The sequence below is a fragment of the Acomys minous genome (genome assembly GCF_964271855.1).
Source record: "Acomys minous genome assembly, chromosome: 7".
NCBI classification, from domain to species: domain Eukaryota; kingdom Metazoa; phylum Chordata; class Mammalia; order Rodentia; family Muridae; genus Acomys; species Acomys minous.
The window spans coordinates 74469204-74494924 of record NC_140488.1 but is presented as its reverse complement, the minus strand read 5'-3'; the positions used below and the strand labels follow the sequence as shown (position 1 = coordinate 74494924).

General features: G+C 40.3%; 1 protein-coding gene across 4 annotated transcripts in view; it reads left to right on the top strand.

Moving 5' to 3' along the window:
• The window catches only part of TAF1 (TATA-box binding protein associated factor 1), an 85645-nt gene that overhangs the window by 39818 nt on the left and 20106 nt on the right, over positions 1–25721 (top strand). For all 4 annotated transcript variants that reach the window (XM_084790999.1, XM_084790998.1, XM_084790996.1 and 1 more), the window contains 9 exons: positions 2928–3036; positions 3908–4006; positions 5155–5332; positions 11568–11635; positions 14140–14262; positions 15592–15684; positions 15782–15866; positions 20944–21011; positions 21460–21576. In XM_084790999.1, the coding sequence (XP_084647125.1) occupies positions 2928–3036; positions 3908–4006; positions 5155–5332; positions 11568–11635; positions 14140–14262; positions 15592–15684; positions 15782–15866; positions 20944–21011; positions 21460–21576 (940 nt within the window). The remainder of the gene's footprint in view (positions 1–2927; positions 3037–3907; positions 4007–5154; positions 5333–11567; positions 11636–14139; positions 14263–15591; positions 15685–15781; positions 15867–20943; positions 21012–21459; positions 21577–25721) is intronic.

Below are 25721 nucleotides of genomic sequence, written 5' to 3'. Positions count from 1 at the left end.
CTGCAGCGCGAGTTCCGAGACAGCTAGGACTATCTTTACAAGGAAACCCTCTCTCAACTTGTGCCCCCACCCCCCACACAAATATAAACCTATTGACGTATTCCAGACTTACCTGTTGACCTTTTTGCTTAACCTTTGTATACCTAAAACGTTTGTAATTTGAACCATTAAAAACTAAATTACAAGTATCATGACAGTTCACTATAAACAAATATTTTCTAAGAATTGGGATTCAGTACATGGTACTATTTTTATAACTAAGAAACTAGCATTAATTTAGTACTATGCAATGCTCAGGCATTTTATCCAAATTATCCAAGTCATCTCATTGTCTTTTATTGGCTCATTTTGTAGTTCTCAATACCAGTTTAAACATTAGTGTATTTTGAGTCTGTCTTAATCTAAACGGTCCTCACTATGTTTTGTGACATTGACATTTTTACAGCCATCAAACCAATTGTTTCACAAAGTACCCCGCTTTCTAGATCTTGTTTTAAGTAGTACAAAGATTTATTTTTAAAAAAATGAAAACTCAAGAGTATGAGGGGCTCCAAGGAAGTATTACCTGCCTTGTTTTCTACTGATTGGACTCATATTAAATATTTTTGACTACACATTTAATAGCCTACCTGGTTCATATTATGTATTTACCATATCAGTGAGCACATAATGTCAGGTTTCCCCACTATTCTGATCATCTTTCTGGGACTGGGTCCTTGTGCTTGCTAGGCAAGTGCTCAAGTACTCTTACCACTGGCCCGTGTCTCTAGACCTCTTGATCATTTCCTAAAGTAGCTATCCCCAGATAGGTAGGAAGAGTGTAATTTTCATTTTGCAATTAACATAAGAATGGATATCCTGTTCCAACCTTAACAGCTTTAGTGGTTTTAGCACCATTGATGATCACTGTGAAGTTATTTTATTGGGACTTATAAAGTGGTGATTTTTCTAATTCTAGAATTCTCTATTCTAGCTGAGTTTTTTGTTTGGTTGGTTGTTTTTTGTTTGTTTGTTTTTCTTTTTCTTTTTTTCTTTTTTTTTTGGTAAGGTAAGCATCATCCTTTCGATTTTAATACATTACTATGGATTCTAAAATTCTTCCTTTATAAATGTCTCAAAAACAAACAAATATCCAACCTGTGATACAGGGCTGGAGAGATGGCTCAGCAGTTAAGAGCACTGTCTGCTCTCCCAGAGGTCCTGAGTTCAATTCCCAGCAACCACATGGTGGCTCACAACCATCTATAATGAAATCTGGTGCCCTCTTCTGGCAGGCAGACACACTTGCAGGCAGAGCATTGTATACATAATAAACAATCTTTTAAAAAACACAAAAAAACAATATAAGTTCTGGAGGGATGGTTCAGTGGTTAAGAACACTTGCTGCTCTTGCCTAAGATCTGGATTTAGTTTCCAGCGCTTATATAGCAGCTCACAATGATTTGTAACTCCACTTCTAAACAGGATATCCTACACCTCTTCTGGTCTCTCAGGCACCAGACACACATATACTGCACATACATACATGCAAGCAAAGCATTCATACACACAAAATAAAAATGTCTTTTTTAAAGTAAAAGGAGGGGGTGGGAATATATTAATAGCCCATCTGTAGATTTTGTGCTTAGTATGGCAAGGTCCTAGATTTACTCTTTCTGCATATAATTTTAAACTTCAATTTGGTACAGTTAACAATGTTTTTTACTTTTTTATAGACAAGGTTTCTCTGTGTAGCCTTGGCTGTCCTGGACTCACTTTGTAGACCAGGCTGGCATCGAACTCACAGTGATCTGACTGCCTTTGCCTCCCAAGTGCTGGGATTAAAGGCGTGCGCCACCACACCCAGCCAGTTACTATATTTCCTTTTGTATTCAATTTAGGTTTGACCATCCTTTATTTATCAACATATATGAGCCATGATATATTTTTAAAAGATTTAGTTTTTATTTAATATAGTATTTTGCCTGCATGTGTGCCTGTATGCCAGAAGAGGGCATTAGATCACATTGTAGATGGCTGTGAGCCACCATGTGGTTGCTGGAAATTGAACTCAGGACCTTTGGAAGAGCAGCCAGTGCTCTTAACCTCTGAGCGATCTCTCCAGTGCCCCAAGCTAGCCTCAAACTAACAGAGATCTGCCTGCCTCTGCCTCACTGGTATGCCAACATGTCCAGACTCACATATATTCTGGTTTTTTGTTTGTTTGTTTGTTTGTTTGTTTGTTTATTGGACATAGGGTTTCTCTGTGTTAACAGCCCTGGCTGTCCTAGAACTCACTCTGTAAATCAGGCTAGCCTCGAACTCCCAGAGATCTGCCTGTCTCTGCCTCCTGAGTGCTGGGATTAAAGACATGCGCCACTACCACCCAGCTTCGTTTATATTCTGAATGAGTCAAATGTTCTAGCTTTTGAACCCCAAGATAGAATATTTGAAGTAGAAGGAATCTTGATATGCCTTTAGCCTAGTTCCCTCATTTTCTAAATAGGAAACTGAGGCAAAACTTACCTGTGGAGGTCCTCAGGCCCTGTGCAATCTGAGGCGTAGAAGATGAATGTTTGCCCTTTGGTTTCTTTGACTTAGCATCCTGTGTTCACACGTAGGTAGTTTGGGCCTTTCATTGTAGTTGTTTTATTTCTGGGAACTATAAAAATATATTTGAGTTATATGATCTATTTTATGTGTATGAACATTTTGCCTGCATGTATGTAAGTACACTATTGTGTGTGCCGGGTACCCGTAGAGGTCAGAGAGGGTATCGGATCCCCTGAAATTGACTGTCTAGTTGTGAGCTACCATGTAGGTGCTGGGAGCTGAACCAGGGTCTTCTCTGTAAGAGTAGCCAGTACTTTTAACCACTGATCCATCTCTCCACTATTATTTTTGGTAACTACTGCAAATAACACATATGTTAATGTTATTGATTGTAGTGCAGATGAAGTTCGCAGAAAATCTCTGGTCCTGAAGTTCCCTAAACAACAACTTCCTCCCAAGAAAAAACGGCGGGTTGGAACCACTGTTCACTGTGACTATTTAAATGTGAGTATCTGCACTTTCTTCTTATCAGATGGGCTCTCATTGATTCCGCCAGCCTTCTGTGACATGGCTCTGTTGGTGTCCAATGTTCCCTATGTCTATTCCTTGAGAATTTTGTGTACTATTCATTATATAATTTATTAAAATCTATGTGGGTTTTTTTTGGTGGCTGTTGTTTTTGAGTTAGTGTTTTTCTGTGTAGCCCCAGGACTTGCATGGAACTCGTTCTGTAGACCAGGCTAGTCTCAGACTCAGAGATCTGCCTGCTTCTGCCTCCCTAGTACTGAGTTACTCTCCTTTACATGGAGGCTAGAGATCAAATTATGGTCACTATTTGCATGACAAGTGACATTACCCACCGAGCTATCTTACTGCCCACCCCTCTTTTTGATGTGCATGAGTGCTTTGCCTGCATGTGTGTAAGCGCACTACATGCATGCCTGGTGCCAGCAGAGCCTGAAGAGAGTGCGTTGTAGAGTTAGTTATAAACAACTATGTGGGTACTAGGAACTTTAACCCAGGTCTTCTGCAAAAGCAACAGTGGTGCTTAACCACTGAGCCACTTCTCCAGGTTACCGCTCCCCTGTGACTTTGCTTTTTCCCTCTAGTCCAGGCTGGTCTGGAATTTACTATGCAATCTATGCTGCCTTTGAGCTTGCAACAATCCTCCTACCTCAGCCTCCCAATTGCTGGGATTATAGGCTTAAGCCCTACAAGTCTGGCTTTATTGAAGATTTATAAAATGTATCTGTATATTTGGAAAATGATTTTTTTGTTTGTTTTTGTGGGGGTTTGGGGTTTTTGTTTGTTTGTTTGTTTAAAGCATTCTGATACCTTGTTTGTATGTGTGGTTGGTTTTTGTTGTTCTTTCTAGAGACCTCATAAATCCATCCATCGGCGCCGGACAGACCCTATGGTGACACTGTCTTCCATCTTAGAGTCTATCATCAATGACATGAGAGATCTTCCAAATGTGAGTTCGTTACATTAGATGTATAGAATAGGAAAACCAAGGCTCTTTGTGTTTCCTGTTACTTCCACTAGATGGCAGTAGTGTGTATATGTGTATATCTGGAACTCCTAATTCTTTGAGATTTTGTCTGTTTTTAAATTATTTAATAGATTACTAGGTGATAAAGTAGGACAGAATGTAGGCAGAAGGACACATGAGTTATAAGAGAATATTTTTTTCTAGTTTCCATTCAATTTTTCTTTTTTTGTGATAGATATGTAAATTCAACTCTCTGGGAATTGAAGTAGCAAGAATCATTTTTAAAGATTACCTATCTATCTATCTATGTCTCTGTATGCATATGCAAGTGTTCTTGGGGGCCAGAGGCATTGGATCACCTTGAACCAGAATTACAGGAGATCGTGAGTTCCCAGACATGGGAACTGGAAACTAAACTTAGGTCCTCTGGAGACTCATACTGTGTTATTACAAGCACTGAGCTATCTCTCCAGCCTCAAACTTGTATGACTTACAAGACCAATTTTTGCATTCCATAAGTGTCTAATATATTTGGAGCTAGAAAGACAACCCACTGATTTAGAATACATACGGCTGGGGCTGGATAGTTGGCTCAGTAGTTACAGGCACTTGTTGCAATGGACTCAGATTCGATTCCCAGCACTCACATGGAAACTCACCACCTCCTCAGACACCAGACACACATGTGGTGCATAGGCCTACATGTATGTAAAACACTCACACATAAACTAATAAAAATAAATCATACTTGGTTACCAGCACCCATGTTAGGTGGCCCCCGGCCATCTATAACTCTAGCTCCAAAAAAATTCAATGCCTTGCTAGGTGTTGTGGTGTACCTTTCATCCCAGCAGTTGGGAGGCAGAGGCAGGTGGCTCTCTGTGAGTTGGAGACCAATATGATCTACATAGCTAGTTCTAGGATAGCCAAGGCTGCACAAAGAAACCCTGTCTTGAAAAACCAGGAAGAAAGAAAGAAAGGAAGGAAGGAAAAGAAGAAAGTGGTTTAATGCAAGAAACAGACTTACTACATCCAAAACACCCCTTTGAGAGTTGGTAAACCAGTAAGATGTAGCTGGCTCTGTCAGGCGTTCTTTGCTCACAAATGATGCTGGCTCTTTGTTTTCACAGACATACCCTTTCCATACCCCAGTTAACGCAAAGGTTGTAAAGGACTACTACAAAATCATCACTCGGCCAATGGATCTACAGACACTCCGTGAAAACGTGCGCAAGCGCCTCTATCCATCTCGGGAAGAATTCAGAGAACATTTGGAACTAATTGTGAAAAATAGTGCAACCTATAATGGTAACAGTCCCTTGTTCCTTGACTGTAAAGGTCACCTTTCAGATTCTTACCCTCTTGCTGGTAGATTAGAATGGATGAAAACACTATAATGTGCATTCTTTTTTTTTTAAAGACAGCAGGCTTATCATGTAGCCAAGGATGATCTTTCTTTCGTGATTTATTATGTATACAGTGCTCTGCCTGCACATACACAGCAGGCCAGAAGAGGGCGTGAGATCACTTTATAGGTGGTTGTGAGCCACCATGTGGTTGCTGGGAATTGAACTCAGGACCTCTGGAAGAGCAGTCAGTGCTCTTAACCTCTGAACCATCTCTCCAGCCCCTATAATGTGCATTCTTAAGTATGAGCACCAGGTAATGCACATTTCAATCATATAATAAGTGTTACTTCTTTTTACCTCCGCTATTTAACCCGTTTGTTTGTTTGTTTGTTTGTTTGTTTGTTTGTTTGTGACATGTTCTCAATACGTAGGCTGGCTTGGAACTAACTTTGTAGACCAAACTGGCCTTAGAAATCACAGAAATACTTTGGCCTCTTTCTCTCAAATGAGTCCTGCAATTAAAGCTATGTTCTACCACACCCAGCCTCCCACTATTTCATTTTTAATGTATTCTCTGGGGAGATTGAAGTCTTTCTGTTGAAACAGTTGGGATGAATAGGGAGACAAAAAAGTAAACCTAGGTAAGTTGAAAAGGCATTGGGTGTGGGTAGACTCTACAAAGGATGTTCCTGGAGCCATATTTATTTTGTGTGTTTTAACTCCGTCTGCATTTTTGTTACAGGGTTAGATGTCCATTTTGTTAAAAAAAAAAAAAAAGAAAAAGAAAAACCAGGAACGGCAAGGAGGAATAAATCAGTGTGCATTAATTCATATATAAATACTGACATCCAGAGAATAGATAATACCAGTAGAGCTATGATGAATATGCTATTTATTGTCGCATAACCTCTTCTGTTCTCTTATGTATAAACAGGAAAAAATGATACCTAGATTCTGAAACATTCCACAAGCCAGTCCAACTTATTTATCAGATTTCCTCTCAGTGACTAGCTTCTATGTCCACTTAACCACGCTCACCTTTCTATTTCACTTGAATGTCCCATGGTACTTCCATGTCTTTACAGTCTTTTCTTCACTTTCTTCCCTTCAGTGGTGAATTTCCATTCATAATTCCACATTTAGTCATATTATCTTTTCCAAAAGACTGAGTATCAGATTGATCAAAAAACAAAAACAAAAAAAGCTTTTTTTTTAATCCTCTGTGTTTCTGAGCACAATGAAATTAACCTTAAAGCTCTTATCCCATAATTATTTATATGTCTGGCCAGTTTGTGATTTGTTAGAGATACTGTTATTTATGTTTATAGTTCCCAGAGCCAAGCAGCGTGCCAGATTGTATAAAAGGGAAGAGTCAGGAGGTTGGGTGTGGGGCACATGCTATAATCCCAACGCTTGGGAAGTAGGGGCAAGAGGATCAGGATTTCAAAGTCATCCTTGATGGCTGCATAGCAAGTTCAAGGCCAGCTTGGGCTGCATAAGACTCTCTCAAAAATAACAAATAAGGCCAGCTAGGTGGCTCAACAGATAAAAGCACCTGAGTTCAACCCCAGAACCTACAGTGGAAGGAGGGAACTGACTCTTGAAAGTTGCCTTGACCACATACGTGCCATGGCTTATGTATCTACATTTGCACACACACTCCCCCTACCCCCTCCCATTGCCAGTGTAATAAAAATGAAAGAAAGATAAAGAGAAATAAAGCCCCACAGGAGGATGTAACTCTTTGATAAAGCACTTAACCAGCACCCAGGAGATCCTAGGTTCAGTCCCCAATAGTGGGAAAATACATTTTTAAAAAATAATTAATTAATTAATTCTCCCAGCCTTGTATCCTTCCTCATGTGTCAGTGTTGATGGTGGTAACAATGGCATGAAATGTTTTGACTTGATTGCCTGCTGATTGCCTGCCTTCCTCCTTTCCTTCTTTCCCTCCCTCCCTTCCCTTTCTTCCCTCCCCCTCAATAATGCAGCTATTGCTTGTTCTTTGATCCCACCATCCCTCTCTTTGAGACAGGATCTCTAAATACCATGGCTGGTCTTGAACTTGCTGTTAACTCCAGACTGGCTATCTTAAGTGTTTCAGTCTCTAATTTCTTTAACTATAGAAACATACCACCACACCTAGCTTATTTCCTTTTTATTACAACCTAATATATAGATAGTAACAAATTTTGGTTTTTTTAATAAATTAAACATTTTTGATTATTCCACTTCCCTTTTTAAAAAATATATTTTATTAATTCATTCATATCATATCTCAATGGTTATCCCATCCCTGTATCCTCCCATTCCTCCCTCCCTCCCATTTTCCCCTTACTCCCCTCCCCTATGACTGTGACTGAGGGGGACCTCCTCCCCCTGTATATGCTCATAGGGTATCAAGTCTCTTCTTGGTAGCCTGCTATCCTTCCTCTGAGTGCCACCAGGCCTCCCCCTCCAGGGGACATGGTCAAATATGGGGGACCAGAGTATGTGTGAGACTTTTCCACTTCTAAACTACTATAAACAGTGCATCTGTAAATATTTATGTTTAAACTTTTGTTTGGACATTTGCTTTCATTTTTCTTTGGTATATGCATAGGAGAGGAAGCCGTAAGTTTATAGGGTCGCTGTGACTAGCATTCTGAAAACCTGATACATTCCCAGTTTCTAGAGTAGCTGTATCATTTTGCAACTCTACTAGAAATGGAACATACATTTTATACACATTCTGCTTTCTCTTCACCCTCACCCCCACTTGTTAGTTGTAGTAGTCATCCTAGTGCATGGGAAGTAGCACATTGTGTGTGCTTATGTGTCCTTGATGGTACTGAGGATCTTTGCATGTACTTGGGATGATGCCCCCCCTTTCCTTCTTGATACTCTCTTCTCTGCTTTCTGGGAGTATTTTTTAAAGATTTATTTTAAGATTTATGTATACAATGTTTTGCCTGACTCTATGCCTGCAGGCCAGAAGAGGGCACCAGATCACATTATAGATGGCTGTGAACCACCATATGGTTACTGGGAATTGAACTTAGGACCTCTGGAAGAGCAGCCAGTGCTCTTAAACACCGAGCCATCTCTCTAGCCCTCCAGGAGTGTTCTGTGTAGCACTTTTTACTTTCTACTTTTAAAAAGATTTACTTTATTATTTTAATTATTTGTATGTATTTCGGTGTATGCATGTGATTGCAAGTATCTACAGTGAGCAGAGGCTTTGAATCACCCTGGAACTAGACTTAAAAGCAGTAGTGAGCTACCTGATGTGGGTGCTGGGAACTGAACTGCCAGAGCAGTACACACTCAGTGAGCAGCCTTTTACTTTTTCCTTCCTACTTCAACTACTGTATGTCCACTGATGCCCCTGTCTTCTGTCTCTCCATCTAGTCAAGGCTTCATATCTTTGCTTCCAGTTGCTTGCTAGACACGACAGTTCTCACTGTCCTGCTGGCAATTCATGATCTGATTGCCTGTTGTAGAGAAGCGGTTTTGCCAGGTGCCTAGTTATACAACCTAGACATTTTAGTCACAATTGACCCCACACTCTTTCTCTCACACTCATAACTAAGTCCTATAAAGTATACTATCTGCATTTTCTTTGAAACTTGTCCCTTTACTTTTTGTCATCATTGCTACTTTGTTAATTGAAGCCCTTGCTTCCAAACATTGTTTTTGCCTAATTCTTCCTATTGTTGATAGGGTGGCAATTCTCCCCTAGAACTCAAATTTAGGAAAGTACCGTCTTAGACTGAGGGGTATAGCTCAGAGGTAGAGCACTTGGCTAGCATGTTTGCTACCCAGGTACCACAAAAAATGAACAAAGAAAAGAAGCACCATAGCTGGGTGCTGTGGCGCACGCCTCTAATCCCAGCACTCGGGAGGCAGAGGCAGGCAGATCTCTGTGAGTTCGAGGCCAGCCTGGTCTACAAAGTGAGTCCAGGACAGCCAAAGCTACACAGAGAAACCCTGTCTTGAAAAACCAATAAAATAAAATACTCAGTAGCTTTCTAGAACTTATACGATCTTCAAATGTGGTCCCTTCTGACTTTCCCTTCTGTCTTTGTATATGTTTCCTTTTCTGGCATGTCCTTTCCCATTGTTTGCCTTTTGGACTTTTATTCTCTAATGACTACCTAAATAAGACTTACCCACTCCCCACCAAAGCAGATTATTTTCCTTGCTTTTTATTGCAGTAAAGATTGAACCCAAAGGGCTGGAGAGATGGCTCAGAGGTTAAGAACAATGACTGCTCTTCCAAAGGTCCTGAGTTCAATTCCCAGCAACCACATGGTGGCTCACAACCATCTCTAATGTGATCTGGTGTCCTCTCCTGGTATGCAGGTGTACTAGGCAAAACACTGTGTCCATAATAAATAAATAAATCTTAAAAACAAAAAAGATTAAACCCAAAGTATTCAGCATGCTAGGCAAATGCTCTAACTCTTAGCTATATCCCAGCCTCTCTCTTACTTTTTGTTTTGGAATGAGGTCTTTCTAAGTTGTACAGACTAGCCTGAACTTTTTTGTAGTCTAGCCTGATTTTGAACTTATAATCTATGCCTCAGCCTCCCAAGGAGCTAAAATTACCAGCCAATACCACCAGTCTTGGTTTCCAATGAGTAGATTTGGTGTACACTTAACACAGAATATGATGTATGTATAACCAATGTATTTCATTTATACTGATAGAGATTTTTATACTTTATTATGGAAATTTGTAAAAGGAATACACTTTAGTGTACCTACTTACTGACTTTAACAATTTGTCAGTTTGTGGTGATTCTTGATTATTATGTATTTTCTGGCAGTGTATCATTTCATCTATAGATATTTGATAGGATTACACTGCCCTGCAATGATTTATTTTCAAGTCATTTTCTTTGACTAATCTAGAACTTCCTATAATAGGAACCCTTAGTTATCCTTATGTTCCTATCATTGACCATGTCTTAGACAAGGCATAAAACATTTGAGTGAATAACCAAATGCTGAAAAAAATGGTAGGGCTGGGGTTAAGGCTCTGTGGGAACACTAACCAGAGTTAGATTGAGGAAAATAATCTAGTAAATGATAACTGAAAAGAAGTGGTCAGAAATGCTAGGTAGATCCGGTGCTGTGGTGACGCACGCCTTTAATCCCAGCACTTAGGGAAGCAGAGGCAGGTGGATCACTGTGAGTTCAAGGCTGAGGCTAGCCTGGTCTACAGAGCGAGTCCAGGACAGCCAAGGCTACAACAGAAAAACCCTGTCTCAAAACAAAACAAAAAACAACAAAAAAGAAATTCTTGGTAAGGATTCCTGGGTAACTGAAAATAATAATCTGTGTGCTAGAGAATCTGTCCAGTAAGTAGAAAAGTAAAAGAGCTTTTCATTGATCTCTTCACTATTCTTAAACACATCCTTCTCCATCTACAAAATGATTTTCAAGGTATTAAAAGCAGCAATAAAGCTGGCTCATGCTTTTACCCCCAGCACTAGGAAGACAGGGGCAGGTGAATCTCTTGAGTTTGAGGCCAGGCTTGTGTACATAGAGAATTCCAGGCTAGCCAGAGCGACATAGTGACACCCCTGTCTCAAAAAACAAAATAGCCAGGCAGGCAGTGCTGGCACACGCCTTTATCCTAGCACTCGGGAGGCTGAGGCAGAGGCAGGCGGATCTCTTGAGTTTGAGACCAGCCTGGTCTACAAAGTGAGTTCCAGGACAGCCAAGGCTACGTACAGAGAAACCCTATCTCAAAAAAAAAAAAAAAAGCCAAACCAAAAAAATAATAATAATAAATAAATAAACTAGCTGTAATACAAGAATGTGTGGACATAAAGAACAGTTAAAATTCATTTTCAATCATATTGTTTACCCATTATATTTTAGGCATTGAAAAATGGAATAAAGACTGGTAGTGTCTGTACCTGGTGTGGTAGCACACACCTGTAGTCCCAACAAGGTGAGGTAGGAGGATTTGAAGTTGAAGATCATTCTCAGCTACATAGCGAGTTCTAGACCAGCCTGGGATACATGGCAGTCTGTCTTAGAAAGATTAAAAAAAAAAAAAGGAAGACTGGTATGTCTGCCTAACTTAGTTACTAGGCTGGTACCTGGGACCTTTTAGGTTCTTTAGTAAATGTGTTAAGTGTTGGAAATGTGTGGCAACTTTGAGCTCCCATTTATAATGGCCATTTCTTATTCCTCTGTAGGGCCAAAACACTCACTGACTCAGATTTCTCAATCAATGCTGGATCTCTGTGATGAAAAACTCAAAGAGGTAAGAATTGAAGATAAGGCAAATAATAGGTATAGTGACATACACCTATGCAGCCGTGGCTGTCCTAGACAGCTTTGTGGGCCAGGCTGGCCTCAAACTCACAGTAATCCACCTGTCTCTGCCTCAAGAGTGCTGGGATTACAGGCGGGCGCCACCACGCCCATGCCTTGCTGACGATTTAATTTTTAAAAAGCAATCTAAAAAAATTAAAGGATAATATTTTGTGCTGGTTGGTGGTTTTTCAAGACAGAGTTTCTCTGTGTAGCCCTGGCTGTCTTGGACTCACTTTGTAGACCAGGCTGGCCTTGAACTCACAGCGATTCACCTGACTCTTGCCTCCCGAGTGCTGGTATTAAACACGTATGCCACCACCACACCCGGCTTTGTGCTGTGTTGTTTTTTTTTTTCTTTCCCTCTGTACTGGAAGCTGAACCAGGGTCTTGTCTTACTAAGTAAGCATTTTATCACTATCTCTATAAACTTCTGTTCTTACTAAAGAAGATTGTGGTACCTTATAAGTTTATAAAAGCACAGGTAAGGGGCTGGAGAGATGGCTCTAGGGTTAAGGGAACTGACTGATCTTCCAGAGACCCAGGTTCAAATCCCAGCACCCACATGGCAGCTCACAACTGTCTGCAACTCCAAGATCTGACACTCTCACATAGACATACAGGCAGGCAAAACACCACATAAAAGTAAATAAAATTTTTTTAAAAAGCACAGGTAACAATGAAGCTTGATATTGACGTAGATAATTTATAAAAGAGAACATGATTGAACATGGAAAAATATCTCAACTTGGTGGATATAAATCTCATGTTTAAGCTAGAGTTAGCTGAGCATTGTAATCCATAAGTGTAATTGTAGCACTTACACTTAAGAGTCAGAAGCAGGATGAATACAAGTTCTGGGCCAGACCCTGTCTCAAAATAACAAACAAAACACCCTTGGGGCAGAGGCAGGTGGATCTCTGTGAGTTTGAGGCCAACCTGGACTACAAAGTGAGTCCAGGACAGCCAAGGCTACACAGAGAAAAACAAAACAAAAAGAAAAACAAAACCAATTAGAATCCTCTTTGTATCTGTTAGAAGGCTAAAGTCCTGAATTCAGTATGGAAATTCAGTATTGGTACACAGGGGAGGTGGAGGTAAGAGATTCAGAAATTCAAGATAATTATGGCAATATTTCAAGTTCAAGGTTAGGAGAACCTGTCTAAAAACTGGGGGGAGAGTGGGCTGGAGAGATGGCTCAGAGGTTAAGAGCACTGACTGTTCTTCCAGAGGTCCTGAGTTCAATTCCCAGTAACCACATGGTGGCTCACAACCATCTCTAATGTGATCTGGTGCCCTCTTCTGGCTGCAGGTAGAGAACTGTATACATATTGATAAATAAATATTTTTTTTAATAAGGCTCCTGAGACTAAGGACTGAGGATAGAGGCAATGAGACTACAGAGGTTTTCATAGTAAGCAGGCTGAAGTGAATTTGTTGGATTAAGTTTCCTTATATAAGTCACTAGTCAAGTTGGGATTATACATTGAATGTGAAGCCAGCCTGGAATAAATAGGATACCTATTTATTAGCAAAACAAAAAGAGCCATTAACTAATGATTATGTTGTTCTATATTCTCATCATTCATTTTATAAAAAAGGCAATGTTATAAGAGCGCAATTTGGGGGGGCTGGAGAGATGGCTCAGAGGTTAAGAGCACTGACTGTTCTTCCAGAGGTCCTGAGTTCAATTCCCAGCAACCACATGGTGGCTCACAACCATCTATAATGAGATCCGGGTACCCTCTTTTGGCATGCCGTTGTACATGTAGGCACTGTATACATAATAAATAAATCTTTTAAAAAAAAGAGCGCAATTTGGCAAAGATACTCTTCATTAAAGATTTATTCATTTATTTAATGTATGAATGCTCTATCTGGATGTTCACCTGCACGCCAGAAGAGGGTATCAGATCTCATTATAGATGGTTGTGAGCCACCATGTGGGTGCTGGGAATTGAACTCAGGACCTCTGGAAGAGCAGCCAGTGCTCTTAACTGCTGAGCCACCTCTCCAGGCCCCCAAAGATATTCTTGTTGTAGCTCAACTGGTGTTGTCTTGAGCCTTCTACTCTTGGTACTATACAAAAATGAGATGTAGAAGCCGGGTGGTGGTGGTGCACGCCTGTAATCCCAGCACTCAGGAGGCGGAGGCAGGCAGATCTCTGTGAGTTCAAGGCCAGCCTGATCTACAGAGCAAGTTCCAGGACAGCCAGGGCTACATAGAGAAACCCTGTCTGGAAAAAACCAGGATTTGCTGACATTTTCCTTTGTGATCCTTTAGCTAAAGTATCTTTTATCTAGGTTGGCCTGAAACTGAATAGATAATAGTAGATAAGTAAGTTTTTGGGGACTAAAGTCACAGACAGCTAGCAGGAATTTAAATTAGCTTCAGTGTTTCTGTGGTGATCACAGTTCAGGAAAACTGCCTTCATTTTGCTTTGCTTTATTTCAGAAAGAGGATAAGTTGGCACGTTTAGAGAAAGCTATCAACCCCCTGCTTGACGATGATGACCAAGTTGCGTTTTCTTTTATTCTGGATAACATTGTCACTCAGAAAATGATGGCAGTTCCAGATGTAAGTAATTTTCATGCCAAATTTTGTGAGGATAGTACTCAGGGATGAAAAGACTTATATAGGGTAAGCATGTGTGCATTAAGAGATTCTGTGTAGTGATGTACATATGCCCAAAAGAACTGGTATGTAATTTAAATATCAACTGTTTGCTGTATAAATTCACTAACATTGAAAGCAAAGATGCCAAATGTCTTTGAATATTTAGAGGTTCTGACTTCCTTTTGTCCTTATTTAGTATTTGGATACTCTTGAGTAGCCCAGGGAAGAACTAGAAACTAATAGTAGGTTCTTGATTTAGAAATGTTCCTAGAAAAATGACACTCTTAACATTTTTATTACATGTATTTATTTGTGTATGTGGAGGAGGAGGGCATAAGTCGTGGTTTGTGTGTGGGCAGAACAACCTGGTTAGGTGTGGTGGTACAACCTTTCATCCCAGAACTTGGGAGGCAGAAGCAGGTAGAATTTTGTGAATTCAAGGTAAGCCAGGGCTACACAGAAGGACCCTGCCTTAAAAAGAACAAACAAACCAAAACAAAGCAAAAACAAGGGCTGGAGAGATGGCTCAGAGATTAAGAGTATTATTTGCTCTTTCAGAGGTCCTGAGTTCAATTCCCAGCAACAGCATTGTGGCTAATAACCATATATAATGAGGTCTGGTGCCCCATTCTGGTGGGCAGGCACACATGCAGCCAGAATATATATATAAAATAAATCTTTTTAAAAAAATAGAAAACAAAAAACCTTGGGCCTCGCTTCTATCCTCTGTGTTCCAGAAATTAAATTCATGTCATTGGGCTTGTTGGTAAGCACCTCTACCCACAGAGCCATCTTGTATGTTCACAGAAAACAGTTTAATAATTACTCAATATTTGTTGTCCTTTTGTTTTCTCGTTTTCTTTCAAGTTTTTATAGCAAGGCTATCATCTATCATGCATACTGGTTCTGTGGGCTGTTTTACTGTATTAGTCCCCTCAGAAATTCTAAATTAAGTTTTCTGTTGCATATAGTTACACTGTCTGTCTACAGTGTTATAAAATTTCTAGATGCAACTTTGGACTAAGGAATTTTATCCTACTTTTGCAAAAGTTAGTCTTCAACATACAAATAAGATTTTAATTATAAGTTTAGAGGAGGAATTATTACGTTGTCAGGGTATAAGACTCCTTAATGAGAGCCTTAAATTACAAACAATTTTGTGTGAGGATATGTACTTCTGTGAAAAGAGCTTATAGTTTTCATCAGACATATTTGTAACTCAGTGAAAATTGTGGCCCTCTGGTATAAGTGACGGTTTTCATTTGCCTTCCCGTGCTTTCTTTTCACTAGTCATGGCCATTTCATCACCCCGTTAATAAGAAGTTTGTTCCAGATTATTACAAAGTGATTGTCAGCCCAATGGATTTGGAGACTATACGTAAGGTAAGCGCTTTTTAAAAAATAATCAAATCAATGCCTTTTAATAATCAAGGTTTCTTTTTGTATATATAGCTGAGTCCCTGATTGTTTTTTATCATAGAATATCTCCAAGCACAAATACCAGAGTCGAGAGAGCTTTCTAGATGATGTAAACCTGATTCTGGCCAACAGCATTAAGTACAATGGTGGGTATTTTTTTTCCCCCTCTTTCATTAGTCTTATGTATCCAGCATTAATTTGCATTATTAAAATTTTCAGGCATAAACAAAAACAGCAGTGATAGGTAAATCAAGTAACTTAGTTTACTTACTAAGTTTCTTTTATGTATTTAGCTATTTGTTGTAAGGGTGGGGATGCTGTTCAGGTCTGCTTTTGGAAGTTAGAGGACAACTTGGAGAGGGGGTTCTCTGTTCCACCATGTGGGTTCCCAGGACTGAACCTAGGTTGTCAGGTTTGGTGCTGATACATTTCATCTGCTCACTTTGTTTTTTGTTTATTTGTTTATTGTTTTTTTAAGTAGGTGCATATTTTGGTGTGTGTGTGTGTGTGTGTGTGTGTGTTGTAAGAATCACTATTAAACTTTTAATCATGGAAATCAATCTGTCCCTTCTGTAAAGCATGGGAAAATGAGGCGTTAATAACAATCAAATGGATGTTTCCTGACCTTTGAGTCATCATCATATTTCTGTAAGATTTGAAAAGTTACATCCTAACCCTACATGTATCTGAGGCTGAAATGTGTAGCTGGCTTCTAATAGGAAGGATGGTCTCCGTGTTCAAGTACTTCATGTTTCAGTTGATAGTAGCTTGACAAGGCCTATAATAGAAGGATGTAGAAAGTTCATTAGAAGCCGGGTGTGGTGGCGTGGCAGAGGCAAGTAGACCAGTGTGAGTTCAAAGCCAGCCTGGTCTACAAAGCAAGTCCAGGACAGCCAGGGCTACACAGAGAAGCCCTGTCTCGAAAAAAACAAAACCAAAACCAAAAAGAAGTCTATTAGAAAACAAATTTAACCTGAGGGTTAGGGAAGGCTTCATAAACTAGTAAAAGTTAAAATTGGTTTTGTTGTTGTTGTTGTTGTTTTTGAGACATGGTCTGGTTTATCCTAGTCTGACCTTGAAGGAAAAAAAGAAAAAGAAAAAGAAGGTGTGAGTGTGAATTGCATGTAATTCTCTAGGTTTTTTGGTTTTTGGTTTTTCAAGACAGGGTTTCTCTGTGTAGCCTTGGCTGTCCTGGACTCACTTTGTAGACCAGGCTGGCCTCGAACTCACAGCAATCTGTCTCCCAAGCGCTGGGATTAAAGGTGTATAGCACCATGCCCTGCCATTATTTAATTTGAGAAACTCTAAGTAAATACAGTTTTTTTTTTCTGTAAGGCATTTGAAATTCCTTTGGTCATGATTTAATACAAAAGTGAAATATACTCCAACAGTTCTTTTTTGTTAGTGGGTCACTTGATCTATTGGGTAGAATGATAATTTATCTTACCTTTCCTGGTAATTGTGGCACCAGTCAACTGGTCTCTCTCCTCTCTCCGCGCGCCTCTTTCTCTCTCTCTCTCTCTCTCTCTCTCTCTCTCTTTCCCTCCCTCCCTCCCTCCCTCCCTCCCTCCCTCCCTCCCTCTCTCTCTCTCTCTCTCTCTCTCTCTCTCTCTCTCTCGTGTGTGTTTTCCTAGATTTCGCTTTAATTCTCCCTTAACACTTTCATTGTTCCCAGAGGAGGCCCTGTAACCCTTGTGTCTCTTTATCTTTTTTTTCCAAAGCTATAAAACCTACAGCTGATCATCTACTTTTAGTAAGCTCTTGATGTATTTCAAGATATACAATAGTATTTTTAGCTTTATGGAGGTGGATATGAACCTTTTGCTGATTTTATTCTACCCAGAGAAAGATACATTACATACAGAATTTTGTTCAGGAAGTTTGTGAATCTCTTTGCCTCGTTACTTCTTCATTCATTCAAGAACTGCTGCTATAGCTAACAGTAAGAATATGTCCGGGTATTTTTAATCCACTTATCTCATCAGCAGTTTACCAACTCTAGCATGTTTGGTGCTGCTTTTCTTATAGTATTATGATGGAATTAAATAGGTGGAAACCCTGTAACTCTTGAACATGGGCTGTCTAAAACTAGCAGCAGTTACAAACAGCTAGTGATAAAAACAGGCAAGAGATACCACTTGTAAATTAATTTTATATTTTAGAGGCATTGTTAGTAATTATTTCTTTAGAGGTGTTTGTCTCAAAGGAAGTAGGAAGGGAAGAGATCTTTTCAAAGTGATTTCCTGAGAGAAGCATTGCGAACATATAAAACTAATTGCTAGCCGGGCGTGGTGGCGCACGCCTTTAATCCCAGCACTCGGGAGGCAGAGGCAGGTGGATCGCTGTGAGTTCGAGGCCAGCTTGGTCTACAAAGTGAGTCCAGGACAGCCAAGGCTACAGAGAAACCCTGTCTCGAAAAACAAACAAACAAACTGCCCTTTTATTATAAGTGACATGCTGAGAAGTTGATCTGTGTTAACAGGTTGAAGCTGAAGTAGAATGAAGACTGAATTCCTAACCCATATCCTTGTAAGGCATAAGAGCCATATGCAGAAACTGGTGGTATATTAGTTTAATTTAAGGAGGCCTGTAGCCTATCTGCAACCTTGATTTGTCTGTATCATTACATAATCATCACATGAAAGCTTGATCATTTTAAGTTCACTTATAAAGTCTGGCTTTTAAAATTGTGTGTGTGTGTGCGCATGTGCCTATGTGCAGGCACAGAGACTAGAAGGCATTGGATGTCCTTTTCTCTTATTCTCTGCATATTCCTTTGAGGCAAGATCTCTTCTTAAACCTGCAACTTGGTCTCGCTCGGCAGGAAGCCAGCAAGCCCCAGCAATCCTCCTGTCTCTGTTCTGCTCAGATCTGGGGTTACAGGTATTAGAGGGGATATCCAGCTAATTATGTATGTACTGCAGAACAGATACTCTTAATCACTGAGCCATTTCTCTGGGTCTGCAATAAAATTTTTCTAATAAGTTTTTTTTTAAGATTTATTTATTTATTATTTATTGTATATGAGCGCTTTATCTGTAGAAGAGGGCATTAGATCTCATTATAGATGGTTGTGAGCCACCATCTGGTTTCTGGGAATTGAACTCAGGACCTCTAGAAGAGCAGGCGGTGCTCTAAACCACTGAGCCATCTCTCCAGCCCCTGCAATAAACTTTTATTAGGTCGGAGTCTCACCAGGTGGTAAGTTCCAGGACAGCCAGGGGTACACAGAAAAACCCTATCTTGGAAAAAAAAAGTCTCGCTGTATAGGCTGGGCAGGAACTTGTAACAATCCTCCTGCCTCAACTTCCCAAGTGCTGGAATTATAGGAATGAGCCACCGTGTCTGGCTTGCCCGAGGACCTGTGTAGCTTCCTTTCCATCAGTATTGTGAGTCTCAAGCTACTGCTCAACTAGAACTAGATCAAAAATTCTGAAACAGCCGGGTGGTGGTGGCGCACGCCTTTAATCCCAGCACTTGGAAGGCAGAGGCAGACGCATGACTGTGAGTTCGAGGCCAGCCTGGTCTACAAAGTGAGTCCAGGACAGCCAAGGCTACACAGAGAAACCCTATCTCAACAAAACAAACAAAACTCAGTTCCAGGTCATTGGTGTGCTGGAAGATGCTGACTCTTTCTTTTGCCCATCTTAATTTTTATTGAATGGCCTGGAATGCACTACAGGTGTGTGCTACAATGCCTGGTCATTAACTTAGCTTTTAATTTTTAAAGAATATCAACCATTGGGTTCTTACCTGAAATCTTGTAATAAATGTGGCATATTAATTAGTGTTTTTACATTTTCATTGAGATGTAACTTACCAAAAAATGCATATAGGAAGCCAAGTGCATTGCCACACGCCTGCAATCCCAGCACTCAGGAGGCAGAGGCAGGTGGATCTCTGTGACTTTGAGGCCAGCCTGGTCTACAGAACGAGTCCAGGACAGCCAAGGCTACACAGAGAAACCTTGTCTCGAAAAATAACAACAAAAAAATGCATATAGGAACTGGAGATCTATCTTAGTTCATAGAGTGTTTGCTTAGTATGCATAAAGCTCTGTGTTCAATCACCAGGAAAACATCAACTGGGCATGGTGGTACAGGCCTGTAATTTGAACATTGTCTAGAGGCTATTTATCTTAAATATTTATTTATTTACTCATTCATTCATTTCATTTGTTTGTCATTATGACAAAGTCTCACTATGTAGCCCTGGCTGGCCTGGAACTATGTAAGCCAAACTGACCTTGAATTTACAGAGATCCACCTGCCTTTACCTCTAGAGTTTTGCAATTAAAGACATGTGCCAACACATGTGGCACACACTTTTAATCCCAGCACAGGGGGAGGCAGATCTCTTGTGAGTTTGAGGCCAGCCTGGTCTCTAATGAGTTCCAGGACAGCCAGAGCTACACAGTGAGACCATGCCTCAAAAAACAAAGATAAAAGGAATCAAAAAATCAAATGACAATTTTCATTTACAAAAGTAAAGCAGAAGGTTAAGTTAAAGATTAAACACAAGTTTTCTGAGTCTTAAATAGTGATATACTAGCAGGGTGGTGGTGGCGCACACCTTTAATCCCAGCACTCGGGAGGCAAAGGCAGGTGGATCACTGTGAGTTCAAGGCCAGCGTGGTCTACAAAGCGAGTTCAGGACAGCCAAGGCTACACAGAGAAAACCCTGTCTCAAAAAAATCAAAAAAATAAAATAATCATACACTATTGGGTGACAAAATCTTGTTTTTAAATTGCAATGTATGAGGGTGGAGAGATTGTTCAGTGATTAAGAACACTTGGTGCTCTTCCAGAGGCCCAGGTTGACTTTGGCAGCATGTACATGGCAGCCCCTAACCGTTTGTGACTTCAGTTCAACATCCTCTTCTGGCCTCTTTGGGCATCAGGCATGCATGTTGTGTGTAGAAATATACACGGGCAAAGCACCCACCTATATAACATAAAAAGTAAAATTTAGCCATGTGGTGTTTTTTTTTTTTTAAACACTTTTTAATCTCAGCACTTCAGAGGCAGGCAGATCTCTGAGTTTGAGGTCAGCCTATCTATATAGCTAGTTCCAGGACAGCCAGGGCTACACAAAGAAACACTGTCTCAAAAATAAATAAATAAAATTAATAATTATTTTAATAAATAATGTATTAAATCAGTTGTTGGAGAAATGTAAAGTTCTTGACGTTACAAAGGTGATGGCATTTTACTTGTTTCATAGGGCCTGAGAGTCAGTATACTAAGACTGCTCAGGAGATTGTGAACGTTTGTTACCAGACACTAACTGAGGTAGGTAACAGAAGATCGGGCTCCCTGAAAACTTTCTGCTGTGTCCTTGGGTTTGAAGCTTTCCCTGACTACCCTGTTTGCTTTCAAATGTAGTATTCCACCTCCACCCTCATTCCGTCATTTCTTTCTCAGCTTTGTTTAGGTTATTAGCTATGTCCTGCTATTAGTATAGGACCACTATGAAAACCGATTCTTTAAAGAAAGATATATTTATTCATGTACTTTATGTATAGGAGTGCTTTGTCTTAATGTACACCCGAAGAGAGCATCAGATCCCATTACTGATTGTTATGAGCTACTATGTGGTTGCTGGGAATTGAACTCAGAATCTCTGGAAGAGCAGCCAGTGCTTTTTATTGTTGAGCCATTTCTCCAGCCCTGAATTGTTTGTTTTTGTATGCCAGTACCTAAATGTTGAATGAATTCATTAATTTTATTTACTTCTCAGTATGATGAACATTTGACTCAACTTGAGAAAGATATTTGTACAGCCAAAGAAGCAGCTCTGGAGGAAGCAGAATTAGAAAGCCTGGACCCAATGACTCCAGGACCTTATACACCTCAGGTAAGCCAAAGGATTAGGAATTTCCCACAATTTTCTCACGGTTTGGGAAGTTGGGAGCATGTTAACAAATATGTTTACTGAGATACCGTTCTTCTCTGTCCTTCCTCTTCATATGCCTTTCGTGTGCTTTCTTGTCTTCTCAAAGGCTAAGGTGAGTGAGGGCCATGGGTCTTCGTGGCCTTGTTGAATCCAGAAGAGGCAACTATGGGATGAATGAGCGGGGTGGTTGTCAATGTGCGAGGATACCAGATTCCTGCTACTATAGGCAGAGGCATCCTCTAGGTCTCCAGTTGTCTCATTGGTAAATTTTGGGGTCCTAGGACATCCCTAGAATGTAGGCTGCTCAGTTACACATGGGGGCGTGTTGTTCTTGTGCCTTCTAGAGACTAGACCGCCCATTACTTTAGAAGTATGTCAGCATAGCTCTCACGACTCAATGTCCAGGGGTAATTCCCTTTCCTACTGAATGAAGGCTGTTTTAAGTTAATATGTTAGAAAACTAGAAAGCAGGTAAATACGACATTTTTAGTTTTTTCTGGTCTGGCTGAACCTTTTTGAGTATTTCCTCTATCTTATGGTCTTAGAACGTTGGCATATTCGAAGAATAGACTTTAAGTGGAATATTAACAGGTCCTTGGTTTCTATTACTGGAGACAGTGTTGGAATGGAAAGGATATGAGGTTTGATGTAAAACAGACATGGGTGTGAGTCTTAGCTCTGCTACTGTCTAGTTTTGTGATATTGGGAAATTAACATTTCTACTCCCGTTTCTCTAAGATGTTGTTTCCAACATTAAAGGAGTTAATTTGTATGGTACATAGTAGGCATCCAGTAGGTATTTGTTTTCTTCTTTGTGTGAAGGATTTTTTTTTGTAAAGTTCCCAGAGGCTCTTTCAAATATTTTTAAAGATTTGTTTATTTTATGTATAAGTGCTCTATCTACATAAACACCAGCCAGCATGCCAGAAGAGGGGACTAGATCACATTCCAGTGAGCTGAAAAGAATGAAGCAGCACTGTCCACACTGCACTCTCCAGAGGAAGCTCACTAAGTATACTAAAGCAGCTATGCTCAGGAGGGACAAAGCTTTGACTCACCAATGGACTGGGTTTATGACTATCCAAGACCTGAGAAAAGCACATGCCACTTGGTTAGAGTCTTCTGGAGAATGATGGCTAATACCCAAGCTTTAACTTACCAGAAAGTACCTTGTGGAACAACCACCATGTGGTTGTCGTAACTTGAACTCAGGACCTCTGGAAGAGCAGAGAGTGCTCTTAACCTCTCTGAGCTATCTCTCCAGCCCCGCTCTTTCAAATTTAACTGAATACTTGAATGCACAATTCTTCTAATTCTTAAGGTATTATTTTTCATTCTACCCAAGTTTCAGTCTGAACTTAAATGCCACATACATGCTCTCTGTTGGATTTTTGCTGTCTCTGTGTCTTATTCATACACTTTATCTATCTTTGACTGTCTCTTTCATCCCAAAACATAGGTTACAGAGGGGCCAGGTAAAGAGAACCCTCAGATACTTCTTCAAGGTCCAGAATAAGGAAAGGCTCTTAGAGTTCTATGGGCAAATTGGGTCAGTTGGGCTTGGGTGAGTGATGTTGCCCAGGAAGGCCTTGCTTGCTAATAGGCACAGTTTCCACAAGGTAGATTCCCAATGTGTGACTACCCTTGCTAGGTAAAATCAAAACATTGCTAGAAAGTATCTATATGAAATTAATCTGTCATAATACAGGTTTTTTTTTTTGTTTGTTTGTTTGTTTGTTTGTTTTGAGACAAGCTTTCTTTGTGGGGCCTTGGCTGTCCTGGACTCACTTTGTAGACCAGGCTGGCCTCTACCTCCCCAAGTGCTAGGATTACAGGCATGTGCCGCTGCACCTGGCTACGTAATACAGTTTTGATTATACAGAAGAAGCACAGCAGTAATAATGTTATTTCCAACTTCCAAATGGTGGCAGTCAATAATGTATTTGCATCTGTATATTTCTACTGAGCTTGCAGTGAGCTCAATACTTTGTTTTTTGTTTTCGTTTTTTTTTCGAGATAGGGTTTCTCTGTGTCCTGTGTCTCTGTCCTGGACTTGCTTTGTAGACCAGGCTGGCCTCGAACTCACAGAGATCCACCTGCCTCTGCCTCCTGAGTGCTGGGATTAAAGGCGTGCGCCACCACCACCCAGTAAGATCAATACTTTGAAATTATTTATTTTACAATTTTCCATAATCCTCTATTTTCATACTACATTTTAACATTTGTAGAAAGTTTATCTGTGTGCTAATGTTATGGAATCTGTTTTGCCGCCTCTGTTTTGGAAACTCAAATCTTCTCAATTAATCTTGTTTGCTTGCCTGTTTACAGAGCAACACATGTGTGAGTGTACATTTGTTTGTTTGAGACAGAGTCTGGCTGTGTGGTCCAGACTGGCCTCAAGTTTGTCATCTTCCTGATTGAACTTTTTGAACTTTTCTGGTGATAGGTCTATAGGCTTGTACCACTACTCTTTGCTTATAAGCAAGTTTTTTTTATTATTATTATTAATTTATTCTTCTTACATCTCAATGGTTATCCCATCCCTTGTATCCTCCCATTCTTTTCTCCCTCCCATTTTCCCCTTACTCCCCTCCCCTATGACTGTGACTGAGGAGGACCTCCTCCCCCTGTATATGCTCATAGGGTATCAAGTCTCTTCTTGGTAGCCTGCGATCCTTCCTCTGAGTGCCCCCAGGTCTCCCCCTCCAGGGGACATGGTCAAATATGAGGCACCAGAGTACGTGTGAAAGTCAGACCTCACTCTCCACTCAACTGTGGAGAATGTTCTGACCATTGGCTAGATCTGGGTAGGGGTTTGAAGTTTATGGGCTGTATTGTTCTTGGCTGGTGCCATAGTTTGAGCAGGACCCCTGGGCCCAAATCTGCCTATCATAATGTTCTACTTGTAGGTTTCTAGGACCCTCTGGATCCTTCCACTTTGCTATTCTCCCATGCTTCTCTCATCTAGAGTTCCAATATAAGCAAGTTTTATATTCATTGAAAGTAATGCTATGATTAGGAAATATTAGAAGATGGGGCTAGAGAGATGGCTCAGCCAGTTAAGAGTGCTTGCTAATCTCGCAGAAGACCTCACTTTGGCTGCCAGCACTCACATCCATGGCTTGCTGTTTTAACTTCACATCTGGAGATTCTGACACCTCCTTCTGTCTCCTACAGATACTGCACTCGCACAAACCCACACTCAGACATTCACATATATACATAATTTTTTTGTTGTTGTTTTTTCAAGGCAGGGTTTCTCTGTGTACCCTCAGCTGTCCTGGAACTCCCTCTGTAGACCAGGCTGGCCTTGAACTCACAGAGACCCTCTGCCTCTGCCTCCTGACTGCTGGGATTACAGGCCTGTGCCACTGCCCCCGGCTATAAAATCTTTTTAAAAAGAAAATTGGAAGATAAAAATAAGAGGTGTGTTTATCAATTCCATCTTTTATAACATCCACCAGTGACTATTTTGAGGTTTTTCATATCTGTGGTGTGTGTGTTTATGTCTGTAAATATACTTTAAAAAGTGAAATTGAGTGCTGGGCATGGTGGTACCCGCCTTTAATCCCAGCACTCAGGAGGCAGAGGCAGGTGGATTGCTTGAGTTCAAGGACAGCCTAGTCTACAAATCGAGTCCAGGACAGCCAAGGCTAACATAGAGAGACCCTATCTCAAAAAAGCAAAACAAAATAAAACCAAAAACCCAAAAAGTAAAATTGATATTTTTTCTTATTCACTTTATGAATATTTTATCTAGTCCCTCTTATTATTGACTGGAATCCATTTGCTAAATCTCTGCTCTTTTCAGGGATGATAAGAGGGAAGCTACCATTTATTGAATATGAGTACACGTAGCTCTTAATTCTAACTACAACCATGTGAGGTAGATATTTTACAGTTGAGGAAGAGGCGGGGGAGAGAAAAGGGGCTTAATTATGGTAGAGCCAAGACTCAATCCCAGGTCTGTTTACTCCAAAGCCATGTGTGTGTGTGAGAAAGAGAGAGACAGACAGACAGACAGACACCCCATACCGTTGTGAGGCATTGTCCACAATTTCATGAACTATCAAACCATTCCATGCTCTTGTTGAAATTTAAATTCC